The sequence below is a fragment of the Leucoraja erinacea genome, chromosome 14, assembly GCF_028641065.1.
Source record: "Leucoraja erinacea ecotype New England chromosome 14, Leri_hhj_1, whole genome shotgun sequence".
NCBI lineage: Eukaryota > Metazoa > Chordata > Chondrichthyes > Rajiformes > Rajidae > Leucoraja > Leucoraja erinaceus.
This window is the reverse complement of record NC_073390.1, coordinates 22,669,276-22,692,742: the sequence shown is the minus strand read 5'-3', so window position 1 is coordinate 22,692,742 and position 23,467 is coordinate 22,669,276. Positions and strand designations below refer to the sequence as shown.

The 23,467-nt window shown below is 45.0% G+C and overlaps 1 protein-coding gene across 4 annotated transcripts in view; it reads right to left on the bottom strand.

Annotated features, from left to right (window-relative positions):
* Positions 1-2,031: 2,031 nt before the first annotated feature.
* LOC129703385 (neprilysin-like) overlaps positions 2,032-23,467 on the bottom strand; it is a 123,150-nt gene continuing 101,714 nt past the window's right edge. For all 4 annotated transcript variants that reach the window (XM_055645769.1, XM_055645772.1, XM_055645771.1 and 1 more), the window contains exons 18-23: positions 17,955-18,074; positions 17,734-17,867; positions 16,353-16,418; positions 14,831-14,926; positions 10,774-10,850; positions 2,032-8,958 (exon numbers count right to left, since the gene is read on the bottom strand). In XM_055645769.1, the coding sequence (XP_055501744.1) occupies positions 8,859-8,958; positions 10,774-10,850; positions 14,831-14,926; positions 16,353-16,418; positions 17,734-17,867; positions 17,955-18,074 (593 nt within the window). In that variant the 3' untranslated portion in view covers positions 2,032-8,858. The remainder of the gene's footprint in view (positions 8,959-10,773; positions 10,851-14,830; positions 14,927-16,352; positions 16,419-17,733; positions 17,868-17,954; positions 18,075-23,467) is intronic.

Here is a 23,467-nt window from a genome sequence, read left to right as displayed (position 1 = left end):
TTGTGCGACACAGTGGTGCAGCGATAGAGTTGCTGCCTTACAGTGCTAGAGATCTAAGTTCGATCCTGACTCCGGTTAGTGTCTCTACGGAGTTTGTACGTTCTCCCTGTGACCACGGGGGTTTTCTCTGGGTGCTCTAATTTCCCCTCACATTCTAAAAGCGCACAAGTATATATGTTAAGTGACTTTGAAAGGTTGCAAAATTGTCCCTTGTGTGTAGGATAGTGTTGCCCCTGTCCCACATAGGAAACCTGAACGGAAACCTCTGGAGACTTTGTGCCCCACCCAAGGTTTCCGTGCAGTTCCCGGAGGTTCCCGGAGGTTTTTGTCAGTCTCCCTACCTGCTTCCACTACCTGCAACCTCCGGCAACCACCTGCAACCTCCGGGAACTGCACGGAAACCTTGGGTGGGGCGCGAAGTCTCCAGAGGTTTCTGTTCAGGTTTCCTAAGTGGGGCAGGGGCATTAGTGTGCGGACTGAGCGCTGGTCGGTGCAGACTCGCTGGGCCGAAGGACCTGTATCTCTAAAGCCTAAAGTCTACAGTTGTTCCGCTGACTGGATAGCATGCTACAAAAGGTTTTTCAGTGTACCTCTGTACGCAATAAACTAAACCATGATCTGGCAAATGCTTCATGTAGAGAGAATCTGATCATTTGAGCGGCTTCACGATATGACACAAGCTAACACTTAGTCATTGAGTTACTAACAATGCCCAAAGACTTGAGATGTCCATCAGCTCAATATGTTTACCACCACTGCTTTCTAATTAGTTTTTAATTAGCAAATATCAAAAGCAAAAGTCCGTCTAAAGTGTTTATCTTCTCTATTGCACACTACCTCTGAATAGCTCGGTGCAAGAGTAATTTCCAACATATTTATCTTTCCCTGTTTTTGCAGATGGCATTCAGATGTTGCTCCTAATTACTTTAAGAGCATTAGAAGGCACCCTTGTTTTGCACAGAACTTGCAAGTGATCCAGTGTGTTTCTGCCAGCTAATTATGGTGGTTCTGATCCTCTATAATTTATTTGTTTTTAATTAAGTGTTGCATATCTGCCAAAAAACAAAATTAGAGATGATTTATTGAGTTACTATAGGAATACTAATCAGAGGCCTGGGAGTATGTTTAGCATCTGCGATGGTCTTTAAAATGAAGGTAGACACAAAATACTGGAGTAACTCAGCGGGACAGGCGGCATCTCTGGAGAGAAGGAATGGGCGATGTTTCAGGTCGAAACCCTTCTTGACTCAAATGGTCTTTAAAATGTTTCACTTAGCATTCTCTATTGAATCGGGAACTTGCAAATGTTAATTTGGAACGTTCTCAGTGCGACAACACATAGCAATGGAAGCAGGCCCTTCGGCCCAACTCGTCCCTGCTGACCACGATGCCCATCTAAGCTAGATTTGCCCGCGTTTGGTCCATATCCCTTGAAACATTTCCTATCCACGTACCTGTCCAAGTGTCTTTTAAATGTAGTTATTCCACCTGTCTCAACTTCCTGCTCTGGCAGCTTGTTCCATATACCCACCGCATTTTCCGAATCATTCTGTATACCCAGTACTTTGTGGCACGGCACAGTGGCACAGCAGGTAGAGCAGTTACCTCACAGCGCCGGAGATCCAAGTTTGATCCTGACCTCGGGTGCTCTCGGTATGGAGTTTGCACGTTCTCCCCGTGACCACGTGGGTTTGCCCCGGGTACCGGTTTCCTCCCACATCCCAAAGACGTGTGGGTTTTGTAGGTTAATTGGCCTCCATAAATCAGAACTGGTGTGTAGGAAGTGCATGTGAAAGTGGGATAACCACACAGAACTAGTGTGGACAGCTCGGCTTGAACTCGGTGGGGCCTGAGTCCACGCTGCATCTTTCAACCAAATCAATCAAAGTCTTCTCCCTGTTTTATAAAACAGAACTTGGTCTACAATCCTACAAGGAAAAAGGTCATCCTGACTATCATTCCTTTCTGACAGAAATAACAATAAATAGTGTGACGTCCGTGTGATAAACCAGACAAAGAAAAACAATTAAATCGCGTTTTGCAATCATTTTATTGGTTTCATAAACAAAACAATTTGCAGAAAATCATTTGTAATTTTTGAATCATAACAGGAGAAAAAAATGAAAACTTAGTTTTAAACAAAGGAGAATCCATTGTCATTCTCTATGTATGGTCTCTTGAAATCTGCTTAACACTTTACCCCAGGCATTCTCTTGATAAAAATTCTTAATCGTTTTATCTCAAGCCAATTTCAAAAGCCATGGCATTTAATTGAAAGCCAATGCCCAAAGCATCTGGTGTTAAAGCAAAATATATACATTAATTGCCTCAATTTAATTAACTAATGGTCTTTCGGCTCTCCAATCATATGACTGACATATTTAACCAGGAGAGGTCTAAATATGTTCCCCCGCAGGTATATTTATTTAACAAAAATAGAGAAGTCCTTTTTTGAGGGACTATAACTAAGGGATTGTAATTAAGCAGAACACAATGTTACAGTGAAGGTTAAAGGATGCTATTGTTTAATTGAGATTCCCTAAAGTCAACACCAATGAATCAGGTTGTCCTTTGTAAAGCTTGTACATGCACCACCATCTTTGGGTTGCATGCTTGCGATTATCAATCCTCCCCAGCCTACATCTTGGTTCATTTAGTGCCCCTTCAGGAGATTCTTGTGTCCCACTCATCCGACCATCCAGCTGCCTTGTCAGATGTGTCAGGAAATTAAACTCCAAACTCGATGCCCTCACCACTGACCTGTCATTGCAACAGTTACTGGGGAAATTCAGAGAAAATATGCTGAGCTAGAAGGCACGACTTCTGTGGGTGACTTCCTTAAGACTTTGGAGATACGGCGTGGAAAATGGCCCTTCAGCTCACCGAGTCTGCGTCGACCACTGATCACCCCATATACCCGCACTATCCTACAGACTAGGGTCAATTTACAATTTTACAGAAGCCAATTAACCTGCAAACGTGTGTCTTTGGAATGTGGGAGAAAAACTAAACACCCGGAGAAAACCCACGTGGTAACAGGGAGAAACTCTGTACAGACAGCAGCCGTAGTCAGGATCGTGCCCATGTCTCTGGCACTGTGAGGCAGCAGCTCTATCGCTGCAGTATAGCGCTGGCAAAGAGGGATCTCGTGGGATCCCAATTCTACCTGGGATCAGAGCAGGGGGTCTGCCTTTCAGTCAACTCTCTCCCCATTCTATAATGTAAAAAGTTGGGGCCACATCTCAAGTAGCCAGTACAGTTCAGTCATATTGACATCTGATTGCACTAGCATTAGAAGTGAGTGAAACATTGCCGGGCATCATCTCAACATCAAAGCAAGTATCTCTTGTGCTTTCCCTTGCTCGTGAAGAACTAGCAATCACTCAACCAACTATCAAACCAACAAGGACAACGGGACTTTATGGCCAAGTTAAGACTCTACATTTTGAACAACTTTGGGATTGAATCATACAAAATGGCGGCAGAAACATGGTGTCTCTTGTGTATTGCTTCAGTGTTATCTACTATTCCTACACTCTCGTACTTAGGTCTAATTGTACCAATGTGTAGTAAGATTGTTATCAAATTGTTTGCAAAAGATGAATTTCACAGTAGCTAGGCACATGTGACAATAAAGTACCATTGAACATGCAAAACAGGCAGTTAAAGGGTTAAGGCAGATTTCCAACAAGATTCTTCCTTTATCATTAACTAGCTTAGCCCAGACCCAATCATTAAAGTCTCACCAGACGTCTTTCTTGACTATGAGTCAAGTGATGTCTTAAACATGTTCTTTACCAGTTGGTGACAGATTATTTTAATGTGTCTGATAATGTCCGATAATGATCTCTTTGGGAAGCAACAACAAAGTAATAACATGGAAAGATAACTTAGCACAGCCAGTATTAGTCAGCAAATGATTGGAACAGGGCTTCAGCTAGAAAAGTTCAATGAAAAATTAGTAAAGCATATGTACACAACCAAGGAAGCACTCAATAGAATACTCACTGGCTTCAATAGATACGAAAATCTTTGGTGTCGAATATAGCAACAATTTAATCAAAAACATTTGGAACCATTTCTGAATCCCATGTATCATTTATAAGAAATGTTTACTCTAGAAAATTAGTGACATTCAATGCTTTATTTTAAAATCACTTTAATTACAGTTTTCAAAAAAATGTTACATTCAAAAGTAAGCTAAAACCTTAAATGTTTTGATATTGTAAATAAACTCCCTTACTGTACAATTTTGTGAGATGTTCACTGGAATTTTGCTCTGAATTTGGACTGGTTTTGTGCTGCATTGATTTGACTGTCATAGTGTGAAACAACACAGAAACAGGCCCTTCTGCCCAACTCACCCATTCCGATCAAGATGCCCCATCTAAACTAATCCCATTTGCCTGTGTTTGGCACAAAGCCCTCAAAACCGTTCCCATCCATGGACCTGCCCAAATGCCTTTTAAATGTTGTTATAGTACCTGCCTCAATAACCTAAGATAGACGCAAAGTGCTGGAGTAACTCAGTGGGTCAGGCAGCATCTCTGGAGAAAGTGGATGAGTGATGTTTCATATTGGGACCCTTTTTCAGACTCAGCATCTATCTGCCTCAACTCCCTCTTCTGGCAGCTCGTCCATATACCCACCACACTCAGAGTGAAAAAGTCGCCCCTCGGGTTCCTATTGAAATCTTGTCCCTCTCATTAGTTCAGTCAAGAACAGCACAAAAACATCAAACGTCAGGCCCTTTGTTCCGGAGAACAACTCCTGGTAATCAGCTTTGATAAAAAGTTTACCAAGGGGGGGGGAGAAAGATATCACATTGCATATTCCTACACAACATTAGATGACTTAAATTTAATTTATAAGATCAAGTTTTCACTGGGGTCAATTGTTGTTTGCGACCCGATAATATAGTTGCATTGGTTTAAAAGTAAAAAGACATGACGATTTCTTAATGTATGAGGTACAACTTGGAAAATGTTTGCAGTCACCACCCTAGAGAGCAGCCGGTGAATCAGATTCAACATCAGTCTAGCTCACAGCTAAGGACAATCGCTCAGCGACTAACAAGCTGACTGCTTGCAGTCTTAATGTGCCTTAAAATCACTGGAGAACAAGCCCAACCAGACAAAACATGCTCCTGAGGCGCCTTGAAGCCGCTCTCTGCACAAATCGCCTGGTTAGAGTGTGGCCTCGATACTTTACCCAGATTAATATTATGGCGTAGCTATCCTCTTTGTCTGAACACAACACTGACCCTGGGGCATGTATTAAGCCTTCTTCCCCCATCCTCACCCCTCCCTCCCGCACCCTCCAAACTGAATTACAATACCATTTCTTGAAACGCTAATCCCTGCTGTTCCCACATCAACCTGCCATGATTGGTAGCAAATGAAAAACCAGCCTGTGCTCATTATTGAAGCAAATGTTCGCTATTTTAAAGCACTGAACCGTCTAATGCGAGCAGTCGGGTAGTTTGGTGAGGCACTAGGTGTGTTGCACATTAAGCATTTGTACGAGAGCATCAACTACTAGCAATTACTGCCCCCCCTCCTTAGTGTGACACCGCACGGTGCCACAAACCGTATGACATGTACTCAGCAGGAAAATCAGCTTTAAGAAACCCAACGCACAACCCCACCACCCTCCCCCATTCAAATCTAGCTCCATCAACACTATATTGGAATGCTGAATTTGAAGGAGTAACCCTACCCAAGTGGAGCAAACACTATTGCAAACATTCAGCGGGTGGTTTAGTGTTTGAAACGGGAAGGTGGGTAATATTTGCATCTGATTTCCGTCGGTGTGATGTGTCCCTCAATTCATAACCTCAAAGAACTTTTCTCCTTCAGGCCCTGAATGGAATGCTATGCAATTCCAGTTTCATAATTACTTCGAGACTTCTGGTACTCATAGGTTCATAAGTTGTAGGAGTAGATTTAGGCCATTCAGCCAAACGAGTCTACTCCGCTATTCAATCATGGCTGATCTATCTTTCCCTCTCAACCCTGTTCTTCTCCCTTCTCTCCATAGCCTTTGGCACCTTTACTAATCACGAATCTATCACAATCTCTGCCTTAGAGGTATCAATTGCCGGCCTCCACAGCCATCTGCGGCAATGAATTCCACAGATTCACCACTAATTTCTTCTGACCTATACTATGTTTATTCTTGTTTTATTTGCATTTAAGCTGGCCAGTCACTATATTGTAGGTTGCCAACTAAAGGATGGAGAGGAGAGAAGAGAAATGGAGTGGATTGGGAACAAAGATAGACATTGGAGTAACTTAGCAGGTCAGGCAGCATCTCTGGAGATAAAGAATGTGATGTGTGTATGGAAAGGATTGGGATTGATGTTATTCTCAATCCAGGGTATTGACAGTAATCATGTGGAAACAGAGAAAGCCATTTGGCCCTGTGTGCCTGTGCTAATCTTTTGAAATATTCAGATAAGATTTGGTGAATTTATGCTAAAATATTGCAGGACGTTTGAGTAATGGTTGGCTTTGGTGAGATTTCCTTTTGACTGCCTTCTTTGGAATCTAGTAGCTAGTGACTAATACACATGGGGTAAGTGGTTTGTGGTGACACTGCTTCCAGGAGAAGATCTCAAAATTCAACGTGCATCTCACCGGATGCAAGAGATGCCATGGTCCTTCCACACCGAAGACAACAAAACTGACTGTAGCTAAAACCTTTCACTGCAACTGATGACCCGCCCAGCATCTGATGACAAAGTACGGCCCCAGGGGGTCATGGCCCCCGAGCGGCCACTGCTCGTCCCCTGAAGACCAGAGCCAGATGGAGGATGGAGTCAGTGACAAGCAAGGAGTGAGGCCGGTAGGAGAGGAGAGGGAACCGTGGTCTGTCCTACCGCGCCCTTGAGGTCGGCTGCGGGAGGCGTCCTGGTTCGGATCGGTGAGGACAGGGATGTTGGTTCACTGGTTGATTCTGACGTTCAATTAGGCAATGGCTGGAGGCTCTGCAGCGACCTGAGGCTCGCCTGGATCAGGCATTTCTCGTAAGATAGGATTTTGAAAAAGGTGCCAAAACTTGGCACCAATTGCACGTGGACTCAGTGGACTATTTCTGTACACTTTGCTAATTGGTGATTGTATTTAGGTATGACAATACTATATTGGACCGTATGTAAGAACAGAATGTCATTGTGTGTTTACACATCTGGTAATATCTGGTAAAGTCCTCCCCTATTACTTCACAAACGCAGACTACACCCTCTTCTTAATTGATGACTCCCGGACAAATGCCACATGTTGAGTAACAAAATACCAGCTGGGTTAACAACCCATTCCTACCAGCAGGACAAAGCACAAAGGTGGACACAAAGTGCTGGAGAAACTCAGCGGGTCATGCAGCATCAGTGGAGAGAAAGGATGGGCGACGTTTAGGGTTGGGAGCCTTCTTCCCAAAGCACAATTTGTGTTGAAGGGGGAGAATAGCGATAGGTAAAACTGCCCAAAGATCACTATCTCTAAACCTCAACCCATGGCCAGCAATCCCCACCATTACAGCCAGACTTGGGGTTTTGTTGGATCCGGGATGGCACTGAAACCTACACTCCACCAATCCCCTTAGAGCAGCATGAAGTCCAAGTCATTAAAAGGAAATCTTTGTCATCTTTCCACGGATCATCGGATTATTTTATGCATGTAATTCAGAATTTAACACAACATTACTTGCTTCTAATTGATTTCTCATCCTAGTCTCAAATCTTATTTTATGTTTGTTCAATCATCATTGACCTCCACTCATTTATCTGGGCACCTATTGTTCTATAAACATTTACAATCTTCGGCAGAATGATACATCAGGCGATAAAATACTAGTGGCGTTGATTAACCTTCTCTCATCCTCTTTTAAAGGCTGTGTTCTTGCTCAAGAGCTCGTCATTTGGGAAGCTACACAATATTAAGTTAGTCAGTGCTTTAGATGCTGTCAAGTGTGGAAACAAGGAACTGCAGATGCTGGTTTACAACAACAAAAAAAAGACACAATGTGCTGGAGTAACTCAGCAGGTCAGGCAGTATCTCTGAAGAATATGTACAGTATAGGTACATATTCACATGGAACATAGAACATAGACCAGAACAGCACACGAACGGGATCTTCAGGTTAAACTAATCTCCTCTGCCTGTACATTAGTTAGTTAGTTAATTTAGTTTATTGTTACGTTTACCGAGGTGATAATCTTTTGTTGCATGCTAAGCAGTCAGCAGAAAGACAATACATGATTACATTACATTAGATTACATGATTCATATCCCCCTATTCCCTGCTCATCCAAGTGCATATCTAAAAGCTTCAACACCACTATCATATCTGCCTCCACCACCACCCCTGGCAGTGCATTCCAGGCACCCACCACTCTCTGCGTGAAAGTCTTGCCCCGTGCATCCCCATTAAACGTTCCCCTTCTAAGCTATACCTTTCTAGTGCTGGATATTTCCACCCTGGGACAAAGGCTCTGACTGTTTACCCTATCTATATGCCTCTCATCATTTTATCTACTTCTATCGAGAATCCCCGTCAGCCTCTGTCGCCTATGCATGTTCTCCAGAGATGCTGCCTGACCTCCCAAGTTACTCCAGCACTTTGTGTCTTCAGATGCAGTAGCTGTGCCTATCATTGCAGCCCATTGGTTTCCAATCTAGATATTTTTGTTGGATTATTTGAGAAGTAGTGATTTGGGGAATTTGATTGAAATGAGGTGCCAACAGTATTGGAATCGGATCAATTCAAATTATTGAGTACAAAATTATTCATTGCAGTTCAAAGCTCCACTCACTTAACAAGTCCAGGCTAAAGACATTCTACACAGCTGGGCTGTTTGATCACCACACTCGGCACTTATCTTTAGGATTCATGTATGTATTCTTACTGCAGTGAAATGCATTACTGAACTCTTCATAATTCTGCAGGGATCCTAAAATTCTGTGGGAGAGAGAGAGAGAGAAAAACACAGTCAAGATTTATCCAAGAAATACTGACATTTATATAGATTTTTATATAGTCTAAAATGAAACCTAATCTGCAAGATGCCGGAAATCTGAACCAAAAACTGAAAATATTGGAAAATCTCTTTAGGTAAGGCAGCAACGGTGGAAGGGTAACATAAGGAACTGCAGATGCTGGTTTACCAAGAAAAAAACCCACTGAGTGTTGGAGTAACTTAGCAAGTGGTAACGTAGAACTAGTTTAGTTCAGTTTAATTTAGAGATAGAGCGTGGAAACAGGCCCTTTGGCCCACCGAGTCCGCGCCAACCAGCGATCCCCGTACATTAGCACTATCCTACACACGAGGGACAATTTACAACACCTGCCGAAGACAATTAACCTATGAACCTGTACGTATTTGGAACTTGGGAGGAAACCGGAGCACCTGGAGAAAACCCACGTGGTCACGGGGAGAATGTGCAAACTCCGTACAGACAGCACCCGTAGTCAGGATGGAACATGGGTCTCTGGCCTGTAAGGCAACTCTACCGCTGCGCCACCGTGCCACCCTAGTGTAAACGGTGATCAACGATTGGCGTGGACTCGATGGGCCTGTTTCTATGCTGTATCTGTAAACTACAAAGATAGAGAATGAGTGTGAATGGATGATCGATGGCCAACGTGGACTTGGTGGGCTGAAGGGCTTGTTTCCATGCTGTATGTTTCAATCAATCAAAAATGATTCCACTGAAAAGCAGATCGAGCTCAATAACACAAATGAGCACCTCCTATTCTCCTGTTTCTAAATTAGCTTCTGTTGGTCATCAAAGTGTGTCCAAGGGACATCAATAGATTGTCACAGAGGGAGGTGGAGAGAGGGAACTTAAGATGAGAGGCCATTTGCCCAAAGGCACGACCAACCATGGTGAGATGAAGAAAATGGAAACTTGAAGAGAGAAATCTTAGTTTTGGTTTTTGGGATACAGTGTGTAAACAGGCCCTTCGGCCCATTGAGTCCACATTGACCAACGATCACTTGTTTACACTAGTTCTATCCCACCCACACTCGGGGTAATTTACAGAGCCAATTAACCTACAAACATGTACGTCTTTTGAGTGTGGGAGGAAACTGGAGCAACCCGGGAAAACCCGCGCAGTAACAGGGAGATCGTATAAACTTCCTACAGACGGCATCCGTAGTCAGGATCAAACCAGGGTCTCTGGTGCTGTAAGGCAGCAACTCTACCGCTGCAGCACTGTGCTTGAAGATATTAAGTTTGGAAGAGCATTTAGAGGTAGTGAGGGGTAAGATATGTAGTTTAAAATAGGAGAATGGGAAATATAGAATAATGGTCTTGGCAGTTTTGTGAGCACAGGGATGATGATCGGCAGATAGGATTTGGCAGGAATTTAGTTGCCGATTTGGATGGGACTTATTTGTCAACGGTGGGAAGGGTACGTTTGGAGAGTTTCACGGCCACTTTTCACAAAAGTAAGGAAACTCAGAAACCTGGTCTCATATTTTAGTTAGTTTAGTTTACTGTCACGTGTACCAAGGTACAGTGAAAAGCTTTTCTGTTGTGTCCTAGCCAGTCAGCGGTAAGACTACATGATTACAATCAGGCCATTCACAATGTACAGGATAAGGGGAACTATGTTCACTGCAAGACAAAGTCCAGTTAAAGATAGTCCGAGGGTCTCCAATGAGATAGATAGGTCAGGACCGCTCTCTTGTTGGTAATAGGATGGTTCAGTTGCCTGATCGCAGCTGGGAAGAAACTGTCCCTGAATGAAACAAGATAAAACGGTCACCTGAATTGACCAGGGCTGTGCACATCGGTTTTAATGGAGTTGACGGCATATTCTGGTCTGTACATTCCACACCACACCTGGAAATGTAATGAGGCACAATCATTAATTCTCACATCATAATAACTGTGGTAGCATCCAACTTCGACAAGTGAATGTTTAGTTTAGAGATACAGCGCGGAAACTGGTCCCTCGAACCGCAAGTCCGCATCGCCCAGCGATCACCCCATTCTCTAGCACTGAAGGGACAATAGTTACAACTACTGAATTACCAAAGCCAATTAACCTACAAACCTGTATGTCGTTAGAGTTTGGGAGGAAACAGGAGCACCCAGAGAAAACCCACGTGATCACAGTGAGAACGTGCAATCTCCATACAGAATGTCTAAAAGCTGAACAGAAATCACTCGCCAATAAAAAGACACAAAATGCTGAAGTAACTCAGGCAGAATCTCTGGAGAACATGGATAGGTGACGTTGGGGTCTTTCATCAGATTGACTGTTGGGGGGGGGGGGGTTAAGGGGAAGAAAGCTGGAGAGCCAAGGTATGGATGGAATAAAGGCTATAACCTTTATGCTGTGATTTTATAATCCACAGTAAGTAATTTAATTTAGAGTCCACACCGACCAACGATTTACCATACGCTAGCTCTATGTTATTCCACTTCTGCATCCTACACACCAGGGAAAATTTACAGGAGCCAATTTACCAACAAACCTGCACGTCTTTGTGAGAGGAAACAGGAGCACCTGGAGGAAACCCACGCGGTCACAGGGAGAACGTACAAACTCTGTACAAACAACATCTGTACGAACGGGGGACATATTTTGTCCATTGTGTCTGTGTTGGCACTTTGAAACAGCTCCCCACTCTGTCCTGTCACATTGCAGAGTAAGACCCTGCCGTGGTATGGACATTTTAACGTGAAGATTAAAAAAACATGAAATTAATAGCATGACCGAAGATCACTTGAAGGTTAAGAAATAGTAATTAAAAATTAATCATGTGAGATGCAAATTTGAAGAGCTATTAATAAAAGCAATCTCAATGTTTAATTCAGTTTCCAGACCAGAAAATGGATGCTTTAAATCTCAAAATGAATTTTAATACAGGACAATTATTTTGCATTAAATTCGGAAATCAATACTTAATTTTGTCCCTAAAGGGAAAGGGGGGAGGGGGGGGGGGGGAGGGAGGGGGAGGGGGGAGAGGGAGGATGGGAGAGGTGAGAGTGGGGGGGAGGGAGAGGGAGAGGGAGGGAGAGAGGGAGAGTGGGGAGAGAATTAATTGTTGGCACTAAGGACTTGTAATATTTCTCCATAGACGCTTAGAAAATGAGACATATTCAGATTTTCCTGAAGGGACTGTCTGTTGAAGGGAATATTTTATGTTCTTGCTTGGGGGGGGGGGGGGGGAGGGGAGGGGAAAGGGGTGGGGGGGGGGGGGGGGGGGGGTGGGGGGTGGGGGTGGGGTGGTGGGGTGGTGGGGGGGGGGGGGGGGGGGGGGGGGGGGCCACAGGGGGGGGGGGGGGGGGGGGGAGGGGGGGGGGGGGGGTTCTGTTCTTTGCGGGGGGGGGGGGGGGGGGGGGGGGGAAGTTCATTCCTGTCAATCTGACACCTGTCTTGGAAACATGTTACTGATCGTTGAATCTAATCTTGGAACTCCCTCCCAAACAGTCCCTGCCGCGGGTCGAGAAGGCAGCACACCTCCACCTTCTCCTGTGCAACTAGGGACATGCAACATGGCTGTTGCCAGGGACTCCCTCACCCCATGAGTGAATAAAGTATTTCCCTCTGTTATCAGGCTACTGAATGGTCCTTCCATATGCTGGGGTACTGGTGGATTCACCTCTACCCCATTGCAGACATTGTCTCTGGAACTGATGCGCTACGATGCTGAGTATATTCTGCCGCCTATATCTTCCCCTTTGCCCTACCTATGAATTTAAACTGATTGTGTTTTATATTATCTGACCTGTTTGGATGGCATGCAAAACAAAGCTTTTCATAGTTCAATTGAGAGGGAAAAGTTTAAAAGAACCTGAGGGGCAATGTTTACACACAGTCATGGGTAGACAAAAGTGCTGGAGAAACTCATCGGGTGCGGCAGCATCTATGGAGCAAAGGAAATAGGTAACGTTTCGGGCCGAAACCCTTCTTCGGACTGATATGGATCGGGCTGCCTGACAAGGTATTTGTGGCAGGTACATTCAAGAGACACTTGGACAGGTACGTGGATAGAAAAGGTTTAGAGGAAGTTGGATCAACACAAGCAAATGGGATTAGCTTAGATGCGGCATCTTGATTGGTACGGAAGAGTTGGGCCGAAGAGCCTGTTTCCGTGCAGTATGACTCCATTTGGACAGAGTTCATGGATTGGAAATATGTAGAGGGATATGGGCCAAATTCAGGCAAATAAGACTAACTCAGGAAAATATCTTGGTCAGTATGGAAGCTTTGAACTGAAAAGCTTTTGTCTGTGTTGTATAAAAATAACTAGGAAGGGTCGGCACAGTAACACAGCGGTAGAGTTGAGGCCGCACAGCATCAGAGAGCCGGATTCTATCCTGACTACGGGAGCTGTTTGTATGGAGTTTGTACCATCTAGTTTAGTTTAGTTTAATTTATTGTCACATGTACAGTGAAAAGCTTTTGTCGCGTGCTATCCAGTCAGTGGAAAGACTATACATGATTACAATCAAGCCATACCTGATAAAAGGAATAACATTTAGTGCAAGGTAAAGTCCAGTAAAGTCCCTGTGACCACGTGGGTTTTCTCTGGGTGCTCCGGTTTCTTCTCAACCTCCGAAGACGTGCAGGTTTGTAGGTTAATTTGTCTCCTGTGAAGTGTGTGGGAAAGCACTAGTGTATGGTGCGATTGTTGGTCGGCGCAGACTTCATGGGCCAATGGGCTTGTTTCCACGCTGTATCTCTAAATAAACGAAACTAAACTCTACGACTCCATAACCAGCATCCGAGGTTTGGACGATTTGGACGGTTTAATGATTTGGACGAGGGAATTGAATGCAAGATCTCCAAGTTTGCGGATGACACGAAGCTGGGGGGCACTGTGAGCTGTGAGGAGGATGCTAGGAGGCTTCAAGGTGACTTGGATAGGCCAGGTGAGTGGGCAAATGCATGGCAGATGCAGTATAATGTGGATAAATGTGAGGTTATCCACTTTGGTAGCAAAAATAGGAAAGTAGACTATTATCTGAATGGTGGCCGATTAGGGAAAGGGGAGATGCAACGAGACCTGGGTGTCATGGTACACCAGTCATTGAAAGTAGGCATGCAGGTGCAGCAGGCAGTGAAGAAAGCGAATGGTATGTTAGCATTCATAGTAAAAGGATTTGAGTATAGGAGCAGGGAGGTTCTACTGCAGTTGTACAGGGTCTTGGTGAGACCACACCTGGAGTATTGCATACAGTTTTGGTCTCCTAATCTGAGGAAAGACATTCTTGCCATAGAGGGAGTACAGAGAAGGTTCACTAGACTGATTCCTGGGATGTCAGGACTTTCATATGAAGAAAGTGGATAGACTCGGCTTGTACTCGCTAGACTTTAGAAGATTGAGGGGGGATCTTATAGAAACTTACAATATTCTTAAGGGGTTGGACAGGCTAGATGCAGGAAGATTGTTCCCGATGTTGGGGAAGTCCAGAACAAGGGGCCACAGTTTAAGGATAAGGGGGAAATCTTTTAGGACCGAGATGAGAAAAACATTTTTCACACAGAGAGTGGTGGATCTCTGGAATTCTCTGCCACAGAACGTAGTTGAGGCCAGTTCATTGGCTATATTTAAGAGGGAGCTAGATGTGGCCCTTGTGGCTAAAGGGATCAGGGGGTATGGAGAGAAGGCAGGTACGGGATACTGAGTTGGATGATCAGCCATGATCATACTGAATGGCGGTGCAGGCTTGAAGGGCCGAATGGCCTACTCCTGCACCTATTTTCTATGTGTCTAGGAGGACAAGAGATGAAAATTGGCATGGTGATTTTAAATTCCACGCATCTGCCCAGAAGGAGTTAAAATGAAACACAGAACAATCGTCCGTACCTGCGCAAAGTTCATGAAGAAGAGCTGTTCGTGGTTGAGCTTGATCCCCGGTAGAAGGCCATCTGCTCCACTTTTCTTCACATATGATTGATAAGCCTGAAGCAAAACAGCCAAAACAGCAGATTATGGATCAGAGCCCGGCAAGAAATGCAGGCAATGTTCGGCTAAGAAAAAAAAAATCAGTGAGAAAGGTCAAAACATCCATAGTGACTTTCTTTCCAAACCTCCAAGCAGCGGGCTTGTTTTAATTTATTTTCCAGATGTGAAACATCTTGAGGAAGGATTTTGTCTGACCTCCTTTGCTAACTAGTTCACGGGGAGATTTGACACTGCTGTTCATTAGTTAGAAAGGGTAAGCCTCAGAGCTCTAATATCCAGCAGTGTGCTTCCTACTAGGGATATGGTGGCATAAGGGTTAGCATTTCGGATCGGCATCCAGACTATTGGACAATAGATGCGGTGAAGCTGGTTCTAATCCCACCACAGTAGGTGGGGAAATTAAATTCATGATTAAAAATCTGGAATTAAAAATACTGCCGTCACAAATGGAGACATAGAACTCAGAACAGTACAACACAGGAACAGGTCTTACAGCCCACAATGTCTGTGCCGAATGTCAGGTTAAACCAATATCCTTTGTCTGCACATGATTCATATCCCTCCATTCCCTGCATATCCATGTGCCTATCCAAAAGCCTCTTTTATCGTACCTGCCATCACCACCATCCCTTGCAGTGCATTACAGGCACACACCACTCTGTGTAAGAAACCTCTCCTTTAAACTGCCCTTTTCACATGGACCACATACAACATGGAACTACAGCACAAGAACAGGCCCTCTGGCCCACAATGTCTGTGCCAAACACTTAACTACCTACACATAACCCATATCCCTCCATTCTCATGTTGAAATAGCATCTCTTGTATAATGTAATGTGGAAGTATAGTTGTTCTATGGAACACTCCATGGGAGTAGGGGATTGTTCGTCACTTTATTTTCATGATTCATATATTTTGTGTTTTTTATTACTGTTACCAAATTAATTTCCCTCCTGGGATAAATAAAGTTCTATCATATCGTACCGTATCATAGTGGACAGTCTGGGAGAGCTTTTACCACGTAATGTCATTGTAAGTTGCAGAAGAGTAACTCTGGTGCAACCCCAGAGCCAACAATATCATGAGAGACCCCTTCCACCCCTGCAACGGACTGTTCCAGCTGCTACGGTCAGGCAAACGCCTCCGTTGCCATACGGTGAGAACGGAGAGGTTGAGAAGGAGTTTCTTCCCAGAGGCCATTCAGACTGTAAACGCCTATCTCACCAGGGACTAACTCTACTGAACGTTTTTCCTTCCATTATTTATTATGTAAAAGAATATGTGTGTTATGATTGTGTTTATAGTTTGTTTGGTTGTTTGGTTGTTTGTCTTTTGCACAAAAGTCCGCGAGCATTGCCACTTTCATTTCACTGCACATCTCGTATGTGTATGTGACAAATAAACTTGACTTGACTTGACCTACCTTGTAGGCCTGCCTGATGCCTCCATTATCTGCAATGTTCTCTCCCAGGGTATTAATTCCACTGAGCTGGAATGTGATAAGAAAAGTAAATCAGATATGCATCCATAGTGGAATCCGAGGATTGTTCATCTTTTGAGGTTGAGGGTGGCACAGTGGCATAACGGTAGAGTTGCTGCTTTCCCGCTCCAGAGACCCGGGTTCCATGCTAACTACGAGTGCTGACTGTGTTGAGTTTGCACCATCTCCCTTTGACCTGCGTGGGTTTTCTCCAGGTGCCCTGGTTTCCTCCCACACTTCAAAGATGTCCAGGTTCGTAAGTTAATTGGCTTCGGTAAAATTGTAAAGTGTCCCGAGTGTGAAGCATAGTGGTAGTGTGCGGGGTTCACCGGTTGCCTGTTCCCATGCTCTAACTCTAAACTAAACGAATTTGTCCATTGTGAGCCTTTCCTAGCAATATGATTTTGCGTCATATGGACATTCAAAGGTTATGGGAGAAGACAGGAGTATGGCGCTGAGAGGGAACGATGGGTCAGCCGTGAATGAATGGCGCAGTAGACGATGGGTTGAATGGCCTAATTCTGCTCCTATGACGTATGAACATATGAGATGGGAAGCTGTAATGGATCCCAGAAGATGCTACAAGGACAGAGCCTAACTGTGAAATGTACAGGTAATGAGGGAAGGTGATGTCAAATAGCTACAACTTAACATAGGACTTGGAGCAGTAGAGCACAAGAACAGGCCCTTTGGCCCACAATGTCTGTGCTGAACATAATGCCATTAAACTTACCTCCTCTGCCTGTGTGATTAATACCCCTCCATCTCCTAAATGTCCATGTGCCTTTCTAAAAGCGTTACAGGGAGGGGAACAGAGGCGTGGGATGGCCACTGTACCAAGACCATAATCTTAAATGTCCCATTCATATGTTTCAAACACCTCAAGGTCTTGCTATCTGCTCACTATCTTTAAATGCACTTCCAAAGTTAACACCTTCAAGATTTAGGGGTGGCACAGCGAGCAGTGGTGAGGTTGGCACCTTACAGCACCAGAAACCTGGATTTGATCCTGACCTCAGGTGCTGTGTGGAGTTTGCACCTTCTCCCTGTGATCATGTGGGTCTTCGCGGGGTGCTCCGGTTACCTCCCACATCCCAAACTTGCACTTGCAGGTTAATTGCCATCTGTAAATTGTCCCTAGTGTGTAGGATAGAACTAGTGTGAATGGGTGATCATTGGGTTGTTGTTGTGGACTGGGCGGGACGAAGGGCCTGTTTCCACACTGTATCTCTAAACAGTGTGGATGCATCCGAAACACACTGTGGCTAAAAGGGGTTCATCCACAGAGTAATACACAGGAAGGTTGGCCTCTTTGGTAACGTACATGTTGTCCACCTGCCAGATCCCACGAGAAGTTCCCGTACTTGTACACCATGCACGTCGAGAGACGTTTAAAATTTGAAGCAGATTGCGGAGACCACCAGTCCAAGAGGTTACCATTTTTGTCAAAGTTACGACCTGTATCGAACGTACAGACATTCAGTTAGAGCCTCACAGAGCCTGTAAACTCATCTTCTCTCTGGCTTATTTTATCCAATCTCTTACCGTTGTCGTCGAACCCGTGGGTGATTTCATGGCCGATGACCATACCAATGCCACCAAAGTTCAACGCAGCTGGTTGGCCTTTCCCAAAGAAAGGAGGTTGGAGAATACCAGCCGGGAAAACTGTCACAAGAACAAACCAGATTGTTGAATTAAAAGACGTTTGGACAGGTACAGTTTAGGGGCAGCGCAATGACACAGCGGTAGAGCTGCTGCCTCACAGCACCGGAGACCTGGGTTCAATCCTGACCTCAGGTGCTGTCTGTACGGAGCTTGCACGTTCTCCCTGTGACTGCGTGGGTTTTCTCCGGATGCTCCGGTTTTCCGGTTTCATCCCATATCCCACAAAGACGTGCAATGTTTTTAGGTTTTATTATAGGCATCTATAAATTACCCCTAATGTGTAGGATACGGGTGATTGCTGATTGGCGTTGAGTCAATTGGCCATAGGGCCTATTTCCATGCTGTATCTCTAGACTAAACTAAAGTATGTGGGTAAGGAGGGTTTATTGGGACGAGCGTAGAAGGCGCATCGTGGTCAGTATGGGCAAGCTGGGCGAAAGGAACTGTATGATGCTATGACTGGAAAATATAATTGAAACTTTCTTGTCCTTATCTTCATAGAACACTAAAAATAAACAGGCCCTTTGGCCCACAATGTCTGTACTATATAGGATGCCAAGTGAAACTAATCTCCTCTGCCTCCATGTGATTCCCTGCATATTCCTGTGCCTGTCTAAACCCCCCGTAAAACCAACTATTGCATCTTCCTCCACCACCACTGCTGGATCACTTTCCCATCCACTCCCTACACACTAGGGGCAATTAGCAGAGGCCAATTAACCTACAAACCCGCACGATTTTGTGATGTGGGAGGAAACCGGAGCACCCGGAGCAAACCCATGGAGAACGTGCAAACTTAACACAGACAGCACCAGAGGTCAGGATCGCATCCGGGTCTCTACTGATGTCAGGTAGCGGCTAAGACAAATTAAAAAAGCGAAAGGGAAGAAGGAGAGAGGAAAAACAAGAATAAAAGAGTGGGAGCAATTCTCCTGATTCACATTCATTATAAACCTCCACACAGTACGATCACATAAACTGTCATATTGTAGCGATCAAATAATCTGATTCAGTGAAGCTGAGATAGTCCCACTAAATCTTTTACATCAGTCAGAGCATAGAACAGTACAGCACAGGAACGGGCCCTTTGGCCCACAATTTCTGGGCCAAACATGATAAGACATAGGAGCAGAATTAGGCCATTCAGCCCATAAAGTCTACTCTGCTATTCAATCATAGCTGATACCTTTCCCTCAACCTCATTCTCCTTCCCATAACCTTTGTCACCCGTACTAACCAAGAACCCGACAGTCTCTGCTTTAAAAATACCCAATGACTTGGCCTCCTCTGCAGTCTGTGGCAATGAATTCCATAGATTCACCACCCTCTGACTAAAGACCCTCTGGTCAGCGTGGTCCTGGTGGGTCAAAATACCTGTTTCTGCATTGTATCTCTAAACTAAACTAAACTAAGCTAAACTGCGCACAATACTCCCAAAGCAGCCGAACCAAAGTCCAAGAGAACACTGTCATGAATAACTCTACAATTCCTTCTAAACATATCTCATCCCTTCCAGCTTAGTGAAGTCATAGTAATCAGACAGCTGTATCTGAAATTGCTAGGGATGTATTAAGCTCATCATCATTTCCAGGAATCAAAGGAACCTACACTAGTAAAATTGCCCCATTAGGGAAGATTGAACTGTAATTGAGTTAACATACCCCAGTCACCATCACACCATTGTGCCAAGCTGCTAATGTTGTTTTTTCTGTTACATAAAAGATGCTGCCCATTCTAGAGATCTACAAGAATTTGGGCTTTTTTAGTTTAGCTTCGAGATACAGTGCGGAAACAGGCCCACTTCAGCCCACCGTCCGCGCCGACCAGCAATCCCCGCACACCAACACTATCCTACACATACTAGGGACAATTTACAATTTTAACAAGCCAATTACGTCTTTGGAGTGGGGGAGGAAACCGGATCTCCTGGAGAAATCCCATGCAGGTCACGGGATGAACGTACAAACGCCGCACAGACAGAATCCGTGGACAGGATCGAACCAGGGTCTCTGGCGTCAATGTGAGACGTCAATACCGCTGGTTTTAGTTTACCTGTAATAATCATCCTTCACTAAGATATATTCCACTTGCAGAATTGTGACTCAATTTTTATATCCAGCTTGGATAACCTTTTGGGAATCAGTAAGACTAGCCACTTTTATAACTGGAAATTAATTTTTAAAAACAGCAGATGTGGAAATCTGAAATAAAAACAGAAAATGCTGTAAATACACAGCAGGACAGGCAGCATCTGTGGAGAGGAAAATGAAGTTAACTTTTCTGATTGAGCTCCCAAAGGACATTAATGAACCAGGCAGGGATTTACGAAAATCCAGTTGTTTAATACAGAGTTTAGTTTAGAGTAGAGAGTGGAAACAGGCCCTTTAGCATATCATGTCTACGCCAACCAGCCATTACTAGTGCACTAGTTTTATCCTACACAGTAGGGCCAATTATCCTATAAAACTCGCACGTCTTTGGGATGTGGGTGGAAACTGGAGCACCCAGACGGTCACAGGGAGAATGTGTAAACTACACACAGACAGCACCCGAGGCCAGGATTGGACCCGGGTCTCTTATACTGTGAGGCAGCAGCTCTACCGCTGTGCCACCATGGTTTTGGTGGTGGGTGAGTGTGGAACTCCAAAGGTTAGAGTCTAGGCTGCTAACAGCATAGTCACCAGTGGTGGAATGATTACAATGGATTGTACAAAAGATTGGTGCCTTTTTCCACTCTGGTTCTTTAGCAATGACCTTAAAAAGTTAACTACAAAGGGATAGATAATGAGTCATAGAGCGTGGACACAGGCCCTTCGGCCTAACCTTCCCAACCCTCTAAACCTATCCTATCCAAATGTTTTTTAAATGTTGTGAAAGTATCTGCCTCAACTACCTCCTCCAGCAGCTTGTTCCATATACCTACCAGGTATAACTTTTTAATGTAAAAAAGTTGCCCCTCAGGTTCCTATTAGATCTTTCCCCCCTCACGTTAAACCTTTGGTTCTCGATTCCCTTACTCTGGGTAAAAGGCTCTGTGTGTTTACCCAATTTATTCCTCTCATGATTTTTTATGCCTGTATAAGATCACCTCTCATCCTCCTCTGCTCCAAGGAATAAAGTCCTATCCTGCTCAACCACTCCCTACAGCTCAGGCCCTCGGGTTTTGGCAACAGCCTAGTAATTCTTCTCTGCACCCTTTACAGCGTGATAACAGCTGTCTTATAACAGGGTGAGCAAAGCTGAACACAATACTTGAAATGTGGCCTCACCAATATTTGGAGCACCATCACAGCATTTATGTTCAGATTTTTTATTTGTGTTTCGGTTTATTATTGCCACGTGTACCAGGATACAGTGAAAAACTATCTAAACAGATTCAGCCATGGCGGTACGGTGGCGCAGCGGTAGAGTTTCTCTCTTACAGCGCCGAAGACCTGGGTTCGATCCTGACGGGTGCTGTCTGTACGGATTTTGTACATTATCCCTGTGACTGCATGGGTTTTTTCTCCGGGTGCTCCCGTTTCCTCCCACACTCCAAAACGTACAGGTTTGTAGGTTAATTGGCTTCTGTAAAAACTGTCATACTTTGTACAAACAAATGGAAGTGCTGGCTGGAATCATCCCAGTTCCAGTGCATGTATAAAGATCCCCAGGAAAGCCTGTGAGGCTCTATGTTCATCAATTCAATGGAATGCTACTTTATAGTCACATGTACCTAGATACAGTGAAATGCCTTGTTTTGACCCACACAACAGCAAACCTCACCTAGGCAGTACACAAGTGTCGCATATTTCTAGTGCCGTCGAAGTTACAAGAAGTTCATCAAATAGTTTTATCTTCTGCTTGTAGAGGTGAGCCAGGCCTGGCACCGCACGTGGCAACAGACGGCCCCAGACTGGGTCCCCCTTCGTTCCCAGTGGCCCTCATGTCAGGTAACGATCTTGATGGCGCGGAACTGGTAATCATCTCGACGGTCCGCCTTGCTTTCGGCAGCATGGGGCCTGTCGACACCGATGGTTCGGGGTCCACGGTGGGTGAGCCGGGCCTACCGGCAGTCCCTCCTTCCCCGGTCCTTGGCGGTGGAGCCAAGCGATCCTTGGGCCTCTGTCGGCAGCGAGAGTGTCCTCGGTCTGCGGCGGTGGACCCGGGCCTGCTTGCCGGGACATTCCCGCAGCGCTGCTTGGTGGGTCAGCTGCTTCATCAATGACCATCTACCCACCACAACTTTGTCACTTTACGTTAGACGATGATCGCATTCGTAAGTGCTTTGAAAAGGAACTGGATTGCAAGTCAGATCTACTCGATTTCAACGCCAATGAAGAGGTTAATTCCTTCCATATTCTTGAGCTGAAGCAGGGCGGAGAGAATGGGCCCCCTCAAATGATAAAGAAACTCTGCACATTATCAAGGTAAATTGGTTTTAAGCATTCCCAGATGACACAGGGCTGTGCTGACTAGGGGGGCCCCTGGTTTGGATTTAGCCTCTGCTGAATTAGCAAGCAGCAGATGGATCGGAAGAAATGTTTTCCAGAGAATGAAGAACTTGGGTCCACGCCGTACTTTTCACATCGTTCTGAAGTCAAACCAAGCACTTTGCAGCCAATGAATCAATTGTTTTATGACCCTACGGAAAGCAGCAGCCAATTTGTACGCGGCAATTTGTTGAGTTTGTGGAGACTGTTTACAGTCCCTGGTGACTTCTCGGCAAAGAGAAGTCATGAGATGTCCTCAGCTCCCCAGGGTCATGAAGGAGGCTGTCGAGGGGATATGTACATCTGGTATTTCCCAAATCTGTTTTCTAAAGAGGAACTTTATTGAAAATCTCTTCCCCAATCCAGGTCCACCACCGATTTTCCTGCACCCATTCTGGATTATCTATTTGTCAGACTAACAGAAGTCACGGCCTCCGAGAGGAGTCCAACACTACTGGAACAGTCTGCCTAGGCTGCCAAGGGGTCGACATACTGGCCCGCACAGTCGGCCTCAGGTGTCGGCTATGGGAACGGATCTGCCGGCTCTGGCTGGGCTGGAGTGCCAGAGCCTCGGCCGCAGGCGGCGAATTCGACCTGACGATCGCCACGGAAGCCCCGATGAGGTCGATATCGGCCGTTTCACATGGCCACCCGGCCTAGGCACCACGTTCCCGGGGGAACTTTTGGGAGGAGGGGGATTTCAAGTGCACTCTTGTAATTTTGTCCAGATTAAAGGTGTCACATCACCTGACCATACATGATTGTATTAAAATAAAGTAATATTTGATTTGACTGGATAGTATGCAAAGAAAACTTTTCAGGGTTCCTCGCTTCTTGCTATTGAGGGAGTGCAGCGTAGGTTCACCAGGTTAATTCCCAGGATGGCGGGACCGACATATGATGTAAGAATGGGTCGACTGG